Source organism: Sceloporus occidentalis, unplaced genomic scaffold (genome assembly GCF_023333645.1).
Source record: "Sceloporus occidentalis isolate IW3139 unplaced genomic scaffold, rSceOcc1.0.p SCAF_13, whole genome shotgun sequence".
Taxonomy (NCBI): Eukaryota; Metazoa; Chordata; class Lepidosauria; order Squamata; family Phrynosomatidae; genus Sceloporus; species Sceloporus occidentalis.
The window spans coordinates 21,931,229-21,949,418 of record NW_028316993.1 but is presented as its reverse complement, the minus strand read 5'-3'; the positions used below and the strand labels follow the sequence as shown (position 1 = coordinate 21,949,418).

At 42.3% G+C, this 18,190-nt stretch overlaps 1 protein-coding gene across 20 annotated transcripts in view; it reads right to left on the bottom strand.

The window, feature by feature from the left end:
- The window catches only part of LOC149305184 (protein 4.1-like), a 157,554-nt gene that overhangs the window by 93,229 nt on the left and 46,135 nt on the right, over positions 1 to 18,190 (bottom strand). For 12 of the 20 annotated variants that reach the window (XM_089478480.1, XM_089478482.1, XM_089478485.1 and 9 more), the window contains exons 3-7: positions 17,438 to 17,542; positions 10,243 to 10,285; positions 8,791 to 8,866; positions 5,891 to 6,109; positions 2,399 to 2,486 (exon numbers count right to left, since the gene is read on the bottom strand). In XM_089478480.1, the coding sequence (XP_089334606.1) occupies positions 2,399 to 2,486; positions 5,891 to 6,109; positions 8,791 to 8,866; positions 10,243 to 10,285; positions 17,438 to 17,542 (531 nt within the window). Of the gene's footprint in view, positions 1 to 2,398; positions 2,487 to 5,890; positions 6,110 to 8,790; positions 8,867 to 10,242; positions 10,286 to 17,425; positions 17,543 to 18,190 lie in introns of all 20 variants that reach the window. The other 8 variants (XM_089478481.1, XM_089478479.1, XM_089478483.1 and 5 more) reach the window with 1 other exon arrangement.

Genomic DNA, 18,190 nt, shown 5'->3' with positions numbered 1-18,190 from the left:
GTTGGACTGCAGCTTCTATAACTGTGATAGTGAATGCGTTGCACGCGTGCCACGGGTGGCACGCGGCACCATTTTGCCAGGCACGGGGCGAGGGAGAAGGCGGAACGGGTGCGTGCCCCTTCCGCCTCCTACTTCCATTTTTGGGCCTCCTGCTGTCTCTCTGAGACAGCGGGAAGCCAGAAAATGGCGCCTGGGAGGAGGAGACAGAGGCGCGTACGCGTCTGTCTCCTCCTCCCACTCCTCTTCCCTCCCGGCTTCCCTTCGCTCCGCTCGAATGGGCTCCATGGAGCCCTTTCACGCAGAGCAAAAGCCGAGGAGAAGGTGCCTGGCCTCCTCCTGCTCCCTTTCCCTTCGCTCCTCGCCAAAGGGCTCCGTGGAGCCCTTTGACGGGGAGCGGAGGGCCGAGGAGAAGGAGGCTGGGACGTGTGCTCGGCCTCCTCCTCCCCCCTTTCCCTTCGCTCCCCGCCAAAGGGCTCCGTGGAGCCCTTTGACGGGGAGCGAAGGGCTGAGGAGAAGGAGGCTGGGACGTGTGCCCGGCCTCCTCCTTCCCCCTTTCCCTTTGCTCCCCGCCAAAGGGCTCCGTGGAGCCCTTTCTTGGGAAGCGAATGGCCGAGGAGAAGGAGGCTGGGATGTGTGCCCGGCCCCCTCCTCCTTGCTTTTCCTTCACTCCCCGTGAAAGGGTTCCATGGAGCCCTTTCTCGGGGAGTGAAGGCTGAGGAGAAGGGGGCTGGGACCGTCCTTTTGCCGGCCTCTGACGGCCCCAGAAGGGACCCTCAGGGGCCATCAAACACCGGAGGACAACGCGCTGTCCTCCACGGCCCTTTTGCCAGCCTCTGACGGCCCCAGAAGGGACCCTCGGGAGCCGGCAAACGCCGGGGGAGGAGCCAGAGGCTCCCTCCCTCTGAAAAGGGGTGGAAGCCCTGCCCCCTGGAGGGCAGAAGCCCCGCCCCAGCACCCAGCACCCAGCCTGGGGGTAGAAGCCCCGCCCCCGGCACGCGAACTAAAAAAGGTTCGCCATCACTGTTCTATAATCTGTCATCACTGGCTAAGGCTGACTGGATTTGCAGTCAAACAATGGAAGAGCCATAGCGTGCTGCAACTGATTCGTTACGTTGTTTCTGTAGTAACACTTTCAGCTGATAGCAATTTTTAAGAATTGCTACACTATGGTATTTTGCAGTGGGGTTGGATTACTGTAGTTGGATAACCAACTCTAGGTGGATGACCAACTTTTAAACATTAAATGCATCCCATATTGTATACAATGGCAGTACTAAGCTTTGGGCTGCAGCCATATTAGCCTATAATAATAATAATAATAATAATAATAATAATAATAATATTTTATTTCTATACCGCTATTCCAGCGATCACAGCGGTTATGATTTAGACAGACTGAGAAACGCCTTGGGTTCAACCTTGGTTGTAATCAAATACAGGAAATGAGATTCCAGTTCAACATTAGGAGGAACTTCCTGACAGTTCGACAGTGGAACACACTCCCTCAGAGTATAGTGGAGTTTCCCTCCTTGGAGGTCTTTAAGCAAAGGCTGGATGGCCATCTGTTGGGGATGCTTTGATTGAGAGTTCCTGCATGGCAGAATGGGGTTGGACTAGATGGCCCTTGCGGCCTCTTCCAACTCTATGATTCTATGATCTTAAATTACTAAGAGTTCAAAGAAATAGCGAAACAGAAAAGGGAAAGTCCCTAGACTGGAAAGTAAATAAGAAAGAGAGTGACAGGAACCCCAATTTGTTTTTCCAAGAGCCAACAACTGGGAGTGAGGGAAACAAAACTAATAGTGGGGGGATGGGCAAACAGAATTGTGGTGGACGGTATCTTTCAGGAAATGGCTGTATAGTCCATGATGAGTGTGGGAAATTGACAGAGATTGTAAAAATAGATTGACAGCCCAAGAACAAGCCAAAAATCCTTAATAGGATGAAAACATCCAGCCTTCATTGGTCTCCCTGGCCCTATACCGATATAAACCCTTCTCATCAGAGGAAAGCTGGGGTGACTTCCCAACTAAGCTGTCTTTCTTGGAACATAGTTGGATGGAGAGCCAAATTAAAAGACAATGAACTTATCAACTTTTTACAGAACTTTGATATAATCTTCCTCCAAGAAACATGGTCCCTAGTAAACTTAGATTTTAATGGCTATGATATCCTGGATATACCTGCAACATCCTTAAAGACTAAAGGAAGACCTATGGCGGGATTGGCTATCATGGTAGCTACATCTCTCAAGGCTCGGAAAAAATGTTTATTACACTGTGGACAATTGGCTATAGCATGATCTTACAATGTATATGGAAGAACTGGCAAATATGAAAACTATGGCCTTCAACAAAATGAAATTAATGAATATTGTATGATATGGGGAAAAATCTACCTTGGCTTGATGAAGATCAACTCCATACATAGACAGCTTTTTGGCATTCTCAAGAAATTCAAGATCAGCTTGAGCTGGAGTCATAGATCTATCAGATACAATGGAAAGGATACAGTTGGAAAACTATTTGCTTATTTTGCAATTTTTTAAAAAAATATTGTTTTCAGATACTTATCATACCCAGTGTTACAGTACTGTATGTACATTTCACAAAAGAACCATATAAATATATTCTGAAAAAGAGGATCCCAACAATTATCATCCAGTTAGTCTGACATCAATACTAGGAAAGATTCTAGCGCAAATAATTAAACAGAGAGTCTGTGAACATCTAGAAAGCAATGCCATAATTACAAAAAGTCAACATGGGTTTCAGAGAAAGAAGTCATGCCAGACAAATCTAATCTCTTTTTTTGATAAAATTACCAGTATATCTTGATTTCAGTAAGGCCTTTGACAAAGTTCCCCATACATTCTTGCAAACAAACTAGTGAAATATGGGCTAGAGAAGATAACTGTTACATGGATTTGTAATTGGTTGACCGGCCGAACCCAAAGGATGCTCAAAAATGACTCTTTTTCATCCTGGAGAGAAGTGACCAGTGGGGTCCCACAGGGCTCTGTCCTGGGCCCAGTGCTATTCAACATCTTTATCAATGACTTGGATGACAGAATTGGGGGTATACTTATCAAATCTGCAGATGACACCAAATTAGGAGGAATAGCTAATACCCCAGAGGACAGGATCAAATTTTAAAATGACCTGAATAAACTGGAAAGCTGGGCCAAAGCTAACAACACACAAACATGTAAAGTACTGCACTTAGGGTGGAAAAACGAAATGCATAGATATAGGATGGAGGACACCTGGCTTAAGCAGACTACATGTGAAAGGGATCTAGGAGTCCAAGTAGACCACAAGCTGAACATGAGTCAACAGTGTGATGAGGCAGCTAAAAAGGCCAATGCAATTTTAGGCTGCATCAATAGAAGTGTAGTGTCTAGATCAAGGGAAGTAATAGTGCCACTCTATTCTGCTTTGGTCAGGCCCCACCTAGAATACTGTGTCCAGTTCTGGGCACCACAATTTAAAAAGGATGTTGAGAAACTGGAGCATATCCAAAGGAGGGCAACTAAAATCGTGAAGGGCCTGGAAACTGTGCCCTACGAGACACTTAGGGAGCTGGGAATGTTTAGTCTGGAGAAGAGAATGTTGAGAGGTGATATGATAGCACTGTTTAAATATTTGAAAGGATGTCATATTGAGGAGGGAGCAAACTTGTTTTCTGCTGGTTCAGAAAACAGGACCTGGAACAATGGATGCAAGCTCCAGGAACAGGGATTCCACCTTAACATTAGGAGGAACTTCCTGACAGTAAGGGCTGTTCGACAGTGGAACAAACTCTCTTGGAGTGTAGTGGAGTCTCCCTCCTTGGAGGTCTTCCAGCAGAGGCTGGATGGCTATCTTTTCGGTATGCTTTGATTGAGAGTTCCTGCATGGCAGGGGGTTGGATAGGATGGCCCTTGTGGTCTCTTCCAACTCTACTATTCTATGATTCTATGATATTCCTTCAACAATAGCTCTTGAGCACTACAGTGTACCTTTGTTATCTGCTGTAATTTGGTTCTAGGACTCACCATGGATACCAAATTCCATGGAGGCTGAAGTCCCATTATACAGCATAGTAACATGGTGTCTCTTGTATAAAATACTAAAATAAAGTTTGCTTTGGAATTTATATATTTTTAAATATTCTCAAGACATGGATAGGTGAAGTCATGGATAAAGAATCCATGGATATGGAGGGCCAATTGTATTATCTTTGTCTGTCTGTCTATTTACATGTTCTATATGATCCAAAGTCATTTTTTTAAATATTAATTCCCAACATCCCAGGAGTATCCATTTGCTATGCAGACACACTAAAAAGAGATTATATTGCAAGAATATGGGTAATAAACCAAATTAGGAAGAAAAATGCTAACAAGCTTTACATGCCTACATTCATTAACTGTTAACTGGCATTTTTGCAGACTTCCTGTCTGTTTGCTTTTCCACAATCATTCTTTTCCTGCATCACTCTAACCTTCATCTATTTTCCTGTTTCTCTCTCTCTTCTAAAAATATGTTTAAATAAAGCTAACTTTATATTTTTCTCAAGTAAGAGTAAACCTATTTAGTTTCTCTGCTAGAACCTGTGGGTGAGATCTGTAACTGATCATTGTTCAGCTTCTGCTCTGCCAATTTTACTACTTTGCTTTAGAGATCCAATACTATCATTCACATTTTGCAACACAAAATATGGTAAAGATTCAGATTCTCAAAGATGGGATATGTTGGGAATATTTTGCTTGGAAAAATAACCAAAGCTTACATTCAATTGCTAGTTTCAAGCAAAATGTCTCTGATGAGAAAGCAGACGGTAAACTGTGTTGGGGGGGGTCACCCTTGATTCTTTGCTTGTTCTTCTTTGAAGTCTCGTGAGTGTCTATTTATGTGCTCTCCCTGAGCAATGGTTTAAAGGGCTGGTGCTTCTGTTGAGTTACTGTCTTGCTCTAGGTGGAGCTAGCAGTGATTAGCTCTATATAACTGCTGAGTTAGTCTTCAGAGATCATTCTCTGAGGGCCAGCAGAGTGCGTTGGGGCGCACACAATTGTATCATTAAGAGGTAGTGAAGTCTGAAAGAATGAAAAAATAACTGCAGGGATGGAGATCTATCATTGTCTGTTGCAGTGTGTGTGCCATATTTGTCTTCTTGCCCAAATACCTTACTTGCAGCAAGTGCAAACTGGTGGATCTTTTGGAAGAGAAGGTCAATATATTGCATGTTGAGACTCTTCAACGTGAATTCTAGGGGGGGGGGGGGAGTTGAAGGAGAGGATGGAAGCCATAGCAAAACTTGCAAAAAAATTAAAAGTGAGGACAAACAATCGCTAGGTGTGTTATAGCAATGAACAGAGTCTGAGCAACCAATAAGAATTTAAAGTCTTTGATACAAATCTAAATGTATTTTAACTGAAAATGTATACATAGCAGTTCAGATAAATCACACTGATCAATACACAGTAAGGGCTGGAGCGTGGCTTTGGTGCGACTTCTGGACTCTTAGGACGCCTGCATCATTGAAACACCATACCTCCACTGTGACTCGAAGCAGCTTTATTTTGGCTGTCTGTAACAGGCCTAAGTTTCCAGTCCAGTTTTAGAAAATAATCTCGGTTAAGGAGAAAAATTCACCATCATGTCTGAAAGTAGTGCAAAGTAACCATGCCAGATGCTGTTCCACATAATGGCTTCCAACATAACAACAGTGGTCTTTAAACATAACGGATACCAGCAAGGCTTTCTGTATGTATGTGCGTTGAGCTAATATTTATGATAGATGACAGGGCCTCTTGGATTTTTATGTCCACATTTTTCCTTTACATTGACTACATCCATTATGTTATATAAAAGATTTCTGTTTTATAACTGATAGACTTGACAGTTACCTGTATGTTTTATGTAGCTCCATAACTTTGTCTTCCAGTTCCTTTGTCTGATTTGGGGCCAGCTTGAATTCAGTGACATAATCTGCACTATGCAGATCTGGGTCATAGTCTCCTAGCTCAGATTGGATTGTGTAGGAACCCAGTAAAGCCAGTGTAGCAAAAGAGCAAGGAAGTCGCCCGCTGATTATGTCTTTTCTCAGTTGAAGACACAAATAATACCTGGGGGGAAAAAAGGAGCCTCACAATTCAGAGTTCAAAACTTCAATTTAAAAATCACTTTCTTTGACAACACCTAGCTTTGGCTGCTATTGCAATATGTAAACAAGCTAGTGTAATGTCGTCTTTTGTAACTATCTTAGTACACTTTCATTTGACTGCCCAGGTGATAACCTGTCTAATACTAAGACCAAGTATTATTTGCAGACAACTGAGGCTGCTCACTCTGCACAATCTGGCACAAATACAAGATTATTATGCAGTATAACTGAGATTCATTCAAGGAAGAACTATTTGCAGATGAACCTACAGTTTTAGAAAGTGAGGTAGAAGCCGCATGCAAAGAACTTGTGAAAAACAACCAGGAACAGATGGCATACCAAAGGGCAGCTTCATGCTACAAAATCTACTCTAGTTCTAGCTAAAATCTGTCAACAAACATGTGTTGTTGACCCACAGATTGGAAACATGCAATATACATTCCAATCCCCATGAAAGGCGATGATAAAAAATCTGCATTAATGACTTTCATCATATATGGAGCAAAAAGACCCCAATTCCAAGCTGGGCTCAGGAAAAGAAGAGGCAGAAGGGATCATATTTCAAACACACAGAGTATTCCAAAGAATTTCAGAAGAAAATCAACCTGTGTTTTATAGATTATACCAAAGCCTTTGTTTGTGTAGATCATGAAAAACTATGGGTCGCTCTTAAAGAAATGCCACAGCCTTTGATTGTCCTGATGTGTAAACTGCATTCAGAAAAACAGCACAAAATATGAAGAAATGGAATGGTTTCCACTTGGTGGGATGGTAAGGCAGGAATGTATTTTATCACCCTGTTTGTTTAACCTGTATGCTGGACGTAACAAATAAAGCAGCACTTAGACTTTGAGGAATGAGGTATGAAAACTGGAGGGTAGAACATCAGAATGAGGTATGAATGAGGCATGAATGAGGCAGAATGAGGTATGAAAACTGGAGGGTAGAAGATATGCAGATGGCATCATACTATTAGCAGAAAATAGCAAAGACTTGGAACAGTTGAAAATCAATGAAGAAAGTGCAAAGGCAGGTTCACCATTCAACATAAAAAAAACCCAAAATAACAGATGATTTAGATGTATAGACCATGAAGATATTGAAATAGTTTAAGATATTCTCTTTGGCTCCGTCATTACTCAGAATGGAGACTGTAGTCAAGAAATCAGAAAAAGACTAGGACTTGGAAGGGCATCTATGAAGGAAGGAACAAGGCAAGACACGAAATGGGAACCTCTCGCCTTAGTTGGCTGAAATTGCTAATATTAGCTAAACATCTCTATTAAGAAGTATACAGATAGAACCAGGACCAGCCACCAGCATATCCTTATTCTGTAGACTGTTGGGGTCATGAATTCCCTACTTGCTGCTCTGTGGTTGTCCAAGAAGCAAACCTGTGGAACAGCAGTAACACACTACCTATGCCACTAGATGCTAAACTATATATTTCATGTTTGGGGCATCTGTGAAATAGCAAATATACAATAAAGCACATTAGGCACACTCAGTAAACTTTGTGCACTCAATAAAATTCTTTACTTTGAACACTAGATATTCTCACTCTCCAAAATGTCTTATCATAAACTGCTTTTGAAACACAGTCTTGGTTTCAAAAACAATTTGCCCAGTGCCACAAGACATGATGTGTGAAGAGTCACTGATAAGAGTGGAATTTTCCCCACAGCCAACTAGAGTTAGGCTGGCTGAAAAGGTGAGGGCTGCCTGAGGAGTGACTATAAAAGGGATGGAGCCATTGAAAGGAATGTGAGTGTGGGTCCATGGGCACATGCCCTCAGAGTGTCTGGAAGCTGCCCGGAGGTTGCGGCCCAAATCAAAATCCAGCCCAAAAAGGAGCAGATCATTTCCGCTCCTATCTGGGCGCCTTTGCAACTGTGAGATGTTTGCCACAGTCCTGAGGGGTCTTCAGCATTCATGGGCGTCTGTTTCGGTCCTGTGTCATGTTCTTTGAGAAGTGAAGAGCTAGTTCAGGGGGACTCATAACTGCCATGTTCTGGGGAAAATGTTACTTGTGAACTGAGACAGACTTTCACAGGATTTATACTCCTGAAGAAGGTGTGTTATTGGAGCTTGTGTTTAAAGAAATAAAAAAATTTCAGGTGGAAACCAAGTCAGTGTGGCAACTGGAACAAACATAGTTATATTTCTTCTTGTTTACAGAAGAGTGGTTTGAAGGAATTTATAAACAACAACATCAGAAGCACACTACCAAAAATATTAAAACACTTACGGGTAATTAAAAAAAAATCTAAGTCAAAAGATATGTATAGGGCTGTGTAAATTTACAGCACTATATAAATAAAGCTTAATAATAATAATAATAATAATAATAATAATAATGATGATGATGATGATGATACTGGGAGCCCGTTTCTGAGTTACTTATTAAGTGAATGGACTAGGGAAGGAATTGGAGCCAGTAAAAAGACCAGGAGTTAAAGAGATAGTCATGAGGAAAGAAAAGCTTTGGACTGTATTGTAAGTAAAGTGAGAAGAACCCTGTAAACCCAGAGGTCACAGTGCTTCCAAAAAGAGCTATGATAGTAACTTCTTATTTATCATATCTATAGGATTTCAAAATAAAAGTATTACTTGATGGTTAATTTTCTTCAGAAAATTGCAAACCTTGTTATATCTTCTGTCAGCTGAGCTGGATCTGGAGGATAGAACTTGACGTTAAAGGTAAAATTCCACGGGCCTCCTGCAATTAAAAACAGATTTATTATGAGTCTTTATTTTAGAACAAAGATTGACCTTCAGAGATTCACAGAATCTTAGAATCGCAAAACTGAAAGAGATCACAAGAGCCACCCACTGTAATCCACCATGCAGGAACTCACAATCAAAACACCCCCAATAGATGGCCATCCAGCCTCTGTTTAAAAACCTCCAACAAAGGAGACTCCACCATACTCCAAGGGATTGTGTTCCACTATCAAATAGCTTTTACTGTCAGGAAGCTCTTCCTAATGTTGAGGTGGAATCCCTTTTCCTGTAGTTTGAACCCATTGCTCCAGGTCCTCTTCTCTGGAGCAGCAGAAAACAAACTTGAACCATCCTGAATATGACACCCCTTCAAATACTTAAACAGCGCTAACATATTACAGAAATAAAACTCCTATAATCCCTATCCACTGGTCAAGCTGGTTTAAGATTGGTGCAAGTTCAAGTCCTACAATATTTGAACGTTTCCCCCATCCTCCTGCTGCTTTATAATTTTAAAGTAACATAAAATGTAGTTAGAAATTGCCTAGTAATTTGGTTTATGAGATATTGATTTATGGATATTCATCCCCATCCCATACTTTTTCCTAATACTGAAATGAGGACAATTAAAAAGTAAAAATAGACACATGATTGTGTCATAAGAAGATTTTGTTTTGCAGAAGGACAGCATTAAGGCCAATTGCAGCTTGCCCTTACTACTTTCTGTCATAATGGAGCTCACTTGTTTTTGATCCTTGTCTGTTTGCAATTGATGCTTTGTATTTATTTTCTTACATTACCCTAACACCTGAACACCAGACTCCATTTTTTTCTGGAGGTACTATTATGGAAAATTGCTGGGAACAATATTAAGGTTGTAAAAAACACTGCAGGGTCAAAAGATGTGTGTACGTGCTTCCTCCATTGATTAGATTAAGGGAAGCCTACTGGAGTGATTAAGGAAAGCCTAACACCCAGCAAAACTATGAGAGCACCATTAAACTGGCCAGTCTAGGAAGCTGCTACCAGAAGTTCTTGAGTTAAGCCTTTGAATCTTTTGTAAAAGATCGGCAAAAACAAGCAGATTTCGACACTTGGGGCACCTTCTCCAGAACAGGAGACAGCATATATAACTGCTGTGGATGTCACCCACATGTATGGCATTGCTGTGAATGCAATGCACATTCAAATGTGCATTTTCATCCATGGGCGATGCAACTAAAGCTGGTTCACCTCAATTTTTACATGTACAATTATATGAACTTACAATCCTGAGTGATAATATGCTAAAGCAACAAATGAACACCTACAGGGGAAGGAAGGAAGAAAAAGGAAAGAAAAAAAAGAAAAAGAGAGAGACAAGCTACTTACCATGAACCTGTTTTTTAATGTCTTTGGCAGCATCCAACCATGTCTGTAAGAATATAACAGCAATTACTCATTATTAATTTTGACAAGTATTAGAAAGAACATGAAAATGTATTGTCCATGAGTTAAAATAACAACAGTTGGTGGATACAGTTGGCTACCAATTGGGCTATGTTAGTGTCCAGTAAATTTAAACAGACAGCTATTGCACCATTATGGATAAATAAAAATCCTAGCGTACAAATGATTAAATGACTCATTAAAATTAGACCTCACACTTCACTTATTATCAAACTATATCTGACTTCAAAACTGTATTTACATTTAAATGTGCATTTTTTAAAATAAATAAATAATGTGTCTGGTGGTGACTGGGTTTACAGCAGGTGGAAAAGATTTAATCCTTTCTTTCCTTGCTATAATCAAGGAAAAAAATGTTCCTCTGAAGATACTATTTAATTGGGTGAAAAACTCACATCAGCACCTTCCCAAAACAAGCAGCAATTTCAGATGTGCAGTTTTCACCAGGACCATATGGGAGGAAAGGATTAAAGTCTTGCTAATGAGCTTACTTGCTGTTCACCGCTATGATCTTTGGAATAGCGGTATATAAATAAAACATATTATTATTATTATTATTATTATTATTATTATTATTCCTCTCTGCTTAGTGCAATCCTAATAATTACCAGCTGCCCAGCAGCTGCAAAGATACATTTATTCTGCTGTTCTATGTGTCTGCCCCGGTAACTATTTGTAAGATTCTGGACTCCATACCTAGTTCAACCCTTAAATCTTATATGAATAACTCAGCTCAACAGAGATAAACCACAAGCACAATTATTTTGTTTACTGTGAATGTTTTTAAACCTCTCTGCCTGAGAATTCTAAATACCCCTCCTTAAAACTGCAAACCCCAGAATGCAACAGGAGGCAGCTAGAGCAGTCAAAGTGGAATAGCAGCACTATAAGAGTATAGTGTGATAAACATCAGAGTATTCCAATCAATTAATCTCTGGCTACTGAGTTTGTTACGTATTCTTTGAGTTGGAGAGGGAGTCACTTCTTAGCTTATTCCACCTAAAACTTCTTATATATTTTTCCAACCCTTAATGCTTTGCCTAATTGGCTGAAATCTCCTTCTTGTGCACAGGTTGCACCATTTTGGCTGTCTAAAGATCCCTACTGGCAAAAGGGATTTAAAGAACATAGCACATAAAGGTTGATCCCTCTACTGTGAAACCCAGACATTCCTGAACCCACTGATATCAAAACTAAGTTAAATCCTTACACTAATAGAAAGTAACTAATTTAAGCTAATTTAAGTCAGAAAAAACCACGTTTGGGAAAATAATAATAATAATAATAAATATTTATTTATATCCCGCCTCTTCCGATTGAGGATTGAGGCGGGTAACAACAAAGAAAATACAATACACAACAATAAAAACAACAAGCCCCACAAAACCCTGACCCAACCCTCCCTCCCAACTATAAAATTAAACAGTAAAAAAAATGTTTAAAAAATACATAATAATACATCAAAGTTAAAAACAAATCACAAATAAGAAAAATAATAAAAGGAGGGGGGTTCAATTGGTTCTGGACATTATCAATCGGGGAAGGCCTGTCGGAAGAGGAAGGTTTTTGTCGCCTTTTTGAAAGCCTTGAGTGAGGATAACTGGCAAATCTCTTCCAGTAGGTCATTCCAGGTTTTTGGAGAGGAGGCAGAGAAGGACCTCTGGGAATTTCACCACCAGTCTGGTCTTTCTAGATGGTAAGAGGTTTTTCCTGAAGAATCGGAGAATACAGGAGGATTGTATGGGAGGAGGCGTTCCTTCAAGGAGACTGGACCCAGGAAATGTAGGGCTTGACAGATGATAACCAACACCTTGTACTGAGCCCGGAAGCTAATACGCAGCCAATGTAGTGATTTTAAAATAGGTGTAATTTGATCGAACTTGGATTTTCCGGCTGCCACGTTTTGTATCAACTGGAGCTTCCGGATGAGGCACAAAAGTTGCCCCATGTAGAGCGCATTGCAGAAATCAAGGTGAGAGGTTACTAGAGCATATACGACCGTTTCTAGGTCCCGCTGCTCCAGGTAGGGGCGCAACTGGCGTATCAGCCGATGCTGATAACAGGAACTCCTGGCTGTCGCATCAATCTGAGAAGACAGTTGAAGCGACGAATCCAGGAGCACCTTCAAGCTGCAGAAGCAGTCTTTCAGGGGAAGTGTAACCCCATCTAGAACTGGTGAACTTATCTCCATACCCGGATTGGTGTTACCCATCACGAATACCTCCGTTTTACAGTGGTACCCCGGGTTACGAAAGTAATTCGTTCCGCCGCCGCTTTCGTAACCCGGAAACTTTCGCTAGCCGAAAAGCCCATAGGCGCTAATAGCGAAAGCCGCGATTTCGTGCGAAATCGCGCCGAAAAGCACCAAAAATTTTCTTCGTAACCCGGAATTACCTTCGTAACCCGGAAATGGATTTTTCAATTGATTTTTTTCGTAACCCGGAAATTTCGTAAGGCGGCGCATTCGTATCCCGGGGTACCACTGTATTTGGATTCAGCTTAAGTCTATTTTCCCTCATCCAATCCCTTACCGACTTCAGGCAGTCATTCAGGGGGGAGATGCCCTCCTTGGTCACTGAAACAGTCCGAGACATAGAGAAATAAATTTGGGTGTCATCAGTGTACTGATAACACCCCGCTCCATGTCTCCAGATGATTTCACCCAGCGGCTTCATGTAAATGTTAAACAGCATGGAGGACAGAATGGCGCCCTGAAGGACGCCAGATGTCAGCTCTCTCAAAGAGGAGCAGCTGTCCCCCATCATCACCATCTGGAATCTGCCTGAGAGGTAGGGACATAGCCACTGCAAAGCAGAGCCAGGGATTCCCAACTCCCTCAGGCGTTCCAGAAGGATACCATGGTCTATGGTATTGAAGGCCGTTGAGATGTCCAAGAGCACCAACAGGGCCACACTTCCCCTGTCAATGCACAGGCGGAGATCATCGACCAAGGCGACCAGGGCAGTCTCCACTCCGTATCCTGACCTGAAGCCAGTTTGAAATGGATTGAGATAATCAGTGTCACCATTTAATTGGCAAATAAAAGTTAGCAAAGATGTTACAGGTGATTAGGCTGCATATACCACATTTTCAGTCCTTCAGTTCCCTAGTTTACGGCATCGTGTGATTGCAGGCAATACAGCTGTAGTGTTCATATTGCTCCAAGTGCTTATTTAAATTCAGCAAAGCTCTGAATGTGTGTCTTGCAATTAATACCATATTTTCCGGTGTATAAGACGACTTTTTAGCCCAGGAAAATCTTCCCCAAAGTCGGGGGTCGTCTTGTATGCCGGAGAAAAAAAAGGCCAAGCCAGCCGGCTGGGTCCTAAAGAGAGCCCGCGGCGACAAAGCCTTCTCCCAAGGCGGAGGACACACCACGTGGCTCCTTTGCCTTCGGGAGAAGGCTTTGCTGCTGCGGGCTCTCTTTAGGACCCAGCCGGCTGGCTTAGCCTTCTCCCAAAGGCAGAGGAGCTGCGCGGCATGTTCTCGGCCTCGGAGAAGGCAGCCGGCTGGGTCCTAAAGAGAGCCCGCAGCGGCAAAGCCTTCTCCCGAAGGCAAAGGAGCCACGCGGTGCGTCCTCCTCCGTTTCTTCCCTTTCCTTCCTCCCCTTTCTTCTTTCATCTCCTTCTTTCCTTCCTTCCTCCTTTACTTTCCTTCCTACCTTTCCTTTCCTCCCTTCTTCCTTCCATTCCCTTCCCAGGTTTCTCTCTCTTTCTCCACTACTTTTCCTTTCCTTCCTTCCTTCCTTCCTTCCTTCCCTCCCTTTCTTTTCCCCTCCTTCCTTCTCTCCCTCCCTCCTTCCCTTTTTCTTCCTTTTCTTCTCTTCCTTCCTTCCTTGCTCCCTCCTCTCCCTTCCCCTCCTGTCCTCCTTTTCCCGGGCTCCCAGTGGGAAAGCAAAAGCGGTGGCATTCCTCTCTGGGGAGGGGCGGCAGGAGGTCTTTCTACCTTCCCTCCTGAGGCTCAGTCCTTCCCAAGAGAAGGAGCAGAGGGTTTCCCGCACTCTGCCTCTGCCTCTCCTCTTCCCTTCTCTTGCGAAGGATGGAGCCTTGTTGGGGGAAAGAGAGAGCTCCCCAGTCAGTTGGGAAGGAGGAAGCAAGGACCCACTTTTTGTTGCCAGGCTGGAGACTATAGTCCAAAACACACTGCAGCAATAATCCAATCTGAGACTGCTTTAACTACTCTGGCTCAGTGCTAGGGAATTCTGGGAAATGTAGTTTTGTGAGAGATTCAGCCTTCTCTGCCAGAGAGCTCTGGTGCCACAATAAACTCCAGTTCCCAGGATTCCCTAGCACTGGGCCAGGGCAGTTAAAGTCCTCTCAAACTGGACTATTGCTGCCCTGTGTTTTGGACCTTTGTTTCTTTTCTTTGGCTAACTGGAGAGAAAAAGAAAAACAACTCCTCTTGGTGCGCAGAGAAACCAGCCAGGCGGCTCCTTAGGAATCTGTCTGGAGGCTTTTTCCAGGCTTCCCGCTTTCTTTCTTTCTTTCTTTCTTTCTTTCTCACATGCCTCTCACTGTATATCTACATTGTAGAAGTAGAATGCGCCATCCACTTTAATTGTCATGGCTCCATCCACACAGAAGCATAGGATTTGTAGTTTTTATAAGTTTTATAAAACTACAAATCCTAGGATTCCAAAAGGAGTCACTTGAACTGCCACGGCTCCATCCATACAGAATCCCTGGGATTTGTAGTTTGGAGCAGCCCCCTCCGCCCGCATTCTTTGGGCAGAGAAGGCAAAAGACCTTATAAAACTACAAATCCTAGGATTCCAATAGGATGGAGCAGCGGCTCTTAAAGTGGCTTCAAACTGCATTAATTCTACAGTGTAGATGCACCAAGAGGAAGGGCGGGAAGAGTTGCCGTGGCAAGTGAAATAATGTTGTGTATGCTGTTATTTCAGAAGTGGAACACACTCTTTCCTCGGAGTGTACTGGAGTCTCCTTCTTTGGAGGTCGTTAAGCAGAGGCTGGATGGCCATCTTTTGGGGATGCTTTGATTGTGATTTGCTGCATGGCAGAATGGGGTTGGACTAGATGGCCCTTGGGGTCTCTTCCAACTCTAAGGACATTATCAGAAGGCCAAGCCAGCTGGTTGGGTCCTAAAGAGAGCCCATGGTTGCAAGGTCTTCTCCGAGGCGGAGGACATGCCTCGCGGCTCCCCTGCCTCGGGAGAAGACAGCCAACTAGCTGGGCCCTTCCTCTTTCTCCTCCTCTTCCCCTCTTCTTTTTCTTCTCCTCCCCTTCTCCTTTTTCTTCCCCTCTTCCTCTTCTTCTTTCTCCTCCTCCTCCTCTTCTTCCCTTCTTCTTTTTCTCCTCCTCCTCTTTTTCTTCCCCTTAATTTTCTGCTTTCTCCTCCTCCTCTTCCCCTCTTCTTTTTCTCCTCCTCCTCCTCCTCTACTTTTTCTTCCCCTCTTACTCTTATTCTTTCTCCACCTCCTCCTCTTCTCCTCCTCTTCCTCCTCCGCTTCTTCTTTCCCTCTTCCTCCTCTTTTCTTTTTATCCTCTTTTTCCTATTCTTCTTCTTTGTCCTCCTTTTCTTCTTTCTCCTTCTCCTTTCCCCCCCTTTCTCTTCTGCCGCCGCTGCTGTTGTTGTTGTTGTCATGTGCCTTCAGCTCCTTTCTGACTTATCGTGGAAGAGAGGGGTGGTCTTATACGGTGAGTATATCCCAAATACTCTATTTTAAGTTGTAAAGTTGGGGGTCGTCTTATATGCCCGTTCGTCTTATATGCCGGAATATACAGTATGTATGTATGTATGTATATATATATATATATATATATATATATATATCCAGAACAGAATAATTGTAAGTATATGTTTCCATATGTTATTTTAATTGCTGCTCTGGAAACCAATTTAATTTTGCTTCATCCTGGTTAATATATGTTAAGGAGAGCAATGAAGAGATAGACACAATTCAGTTCTTACACATGTTTTCCCAGAAGTCCTACTGAATTCTAACTAGATGTAGTACATGCAGATAATATGCATAGGATTACATCTTAACAATAAAGAGAACTTTGGTGCTCTTATCAGTCATACAAAACTGATTAAGTTACACATTCAAACAAATAGCATTTCAGTTCTCAAAACCAGCTTGTACAGTATCAAGATAAGTGTGTCCAGGAACTAGAAGGAGGTTATCTGCTCCCCCCCCCCCCCCCCCCCACACACACAACCTAAGTGGGATTTAGGAAACAGGTCTACTGAGGGGAAAGAACAGCCTACTTATCCCACTAAGCCTCTTAACCTCATCTTTCTCAGCCTACACAACATTTTGCTCTATGTGTTATTAATATAGCTACATTTAGGTTTTATAGGAAGTACTTTAAAAGTATACCTGCCTACTAGTATAATAAAATACTCATGGTAACGGTAAGTGCTGTGGGTATGTAATTTTACAGGCCAGGCAATAGGGAAAAAAAGTGCCGACAGTGCTTTCTGTTAGTTTTCTGTTAGCTTTCCATAGTGAAACAAGACACCCTAAACACAACCTTACTGGCTCCGAAGGTAATCATGCATTCATAAAACAGGATTCATATCCTGGCTAACTAATTTGAAAAGCAACAAAATGTATGAGTAATTAATGATACTTTCTTAAAGATTCAAGGTAACAAATCAGAAAGAGACAAATCTTAAAGGCAAGCATGACATTCTACATAAACTCCTTTAGTGCTCAAAAGATAGGCTACTGTCCATGGTACTGATCTATCAACTTTTCAGGTTTGCCTAGTCACTTGGGGGAAAAAACTGTACTACAGTCAATCCTTCATATCAGCAGGCGAGCTATGCACAGTTTGGAGCATCTGTGGATAGTCCTGCCCCATATTAGTCAATGGCGGCATGTGCACACAGCTGCACCAACATAGATGTGCACACACTGCAATATACATACTTATATGGACTTGAAATCCCTCAATATTTCAAATCCACAGGGAGGGGTACGCCAAACCCCTGTCGATACAGAGGGTCAACTATAATTTGTTGAAATTCTACGTTGCAATAGTCTTTCTTTGTTTGCACCATAAACATCTTTCCATAGTTAAATGCTAAATCAAGCTTTTACAAAGAATAAGACAACCCCATTCTCATGTATTCTTACCTCCATTCTTACCTTGGAGGTTGGAGTATCCCATATGGCCAGTCCAAAATAGTCTTCTTCCAAAAGATTGAGGTGATCACATACTTTCTTAAGAATATCCTGTCCTTTGGCATGTTTCTGCACACAAAGAGCAATATTGGACACCTGATTAGTTTGTTTTCCACTGAACCCACTTTTACTTTTAAGATGAACTGGGTATATAAAAGAAATTAATACTAATCATTTTTGTACATATACTTTCATTAAAATGGTGCTCTTGTATGCTACTGCTCTGGAAAATGTTGAGGAAATTCCTTCTATTTCAGGGACATTATTTAGCTAAACCCAAAGTATATGTGACATGATACAGGTAGCATGAATCCTGGGGCAAATGAGGAGAAGTTAAGCATGGAGATTTGCCACTGCAAAACTCCATCTCTCAAGACTTATCTACTGTCAGGTTTACCCCTAGATTTAGAATGTGGCAGGAGATAAACATTAACATTGACTGGACAGGGAGAGTTGCAGTGGGAGAGGTCTGAGCACCACTGACTATATCTTGTCAGTATACACACATGCTCTCTCACACAAATAAACAACTTCAAGTAGCTGACTTAAGAGATTAAGGGCCCTAGCATTGTAATGTTTACCATACAATGCTGAGCCTAACGAACTATGTCTAGTGGAAGGGTAGATGTAATAGAATTGGATTGTGCAGATATCCCTTGCTATATCTAACCATAGTTTATGGGTGCAATTACAGCTGTCCCTCCACATTTGCAAGTT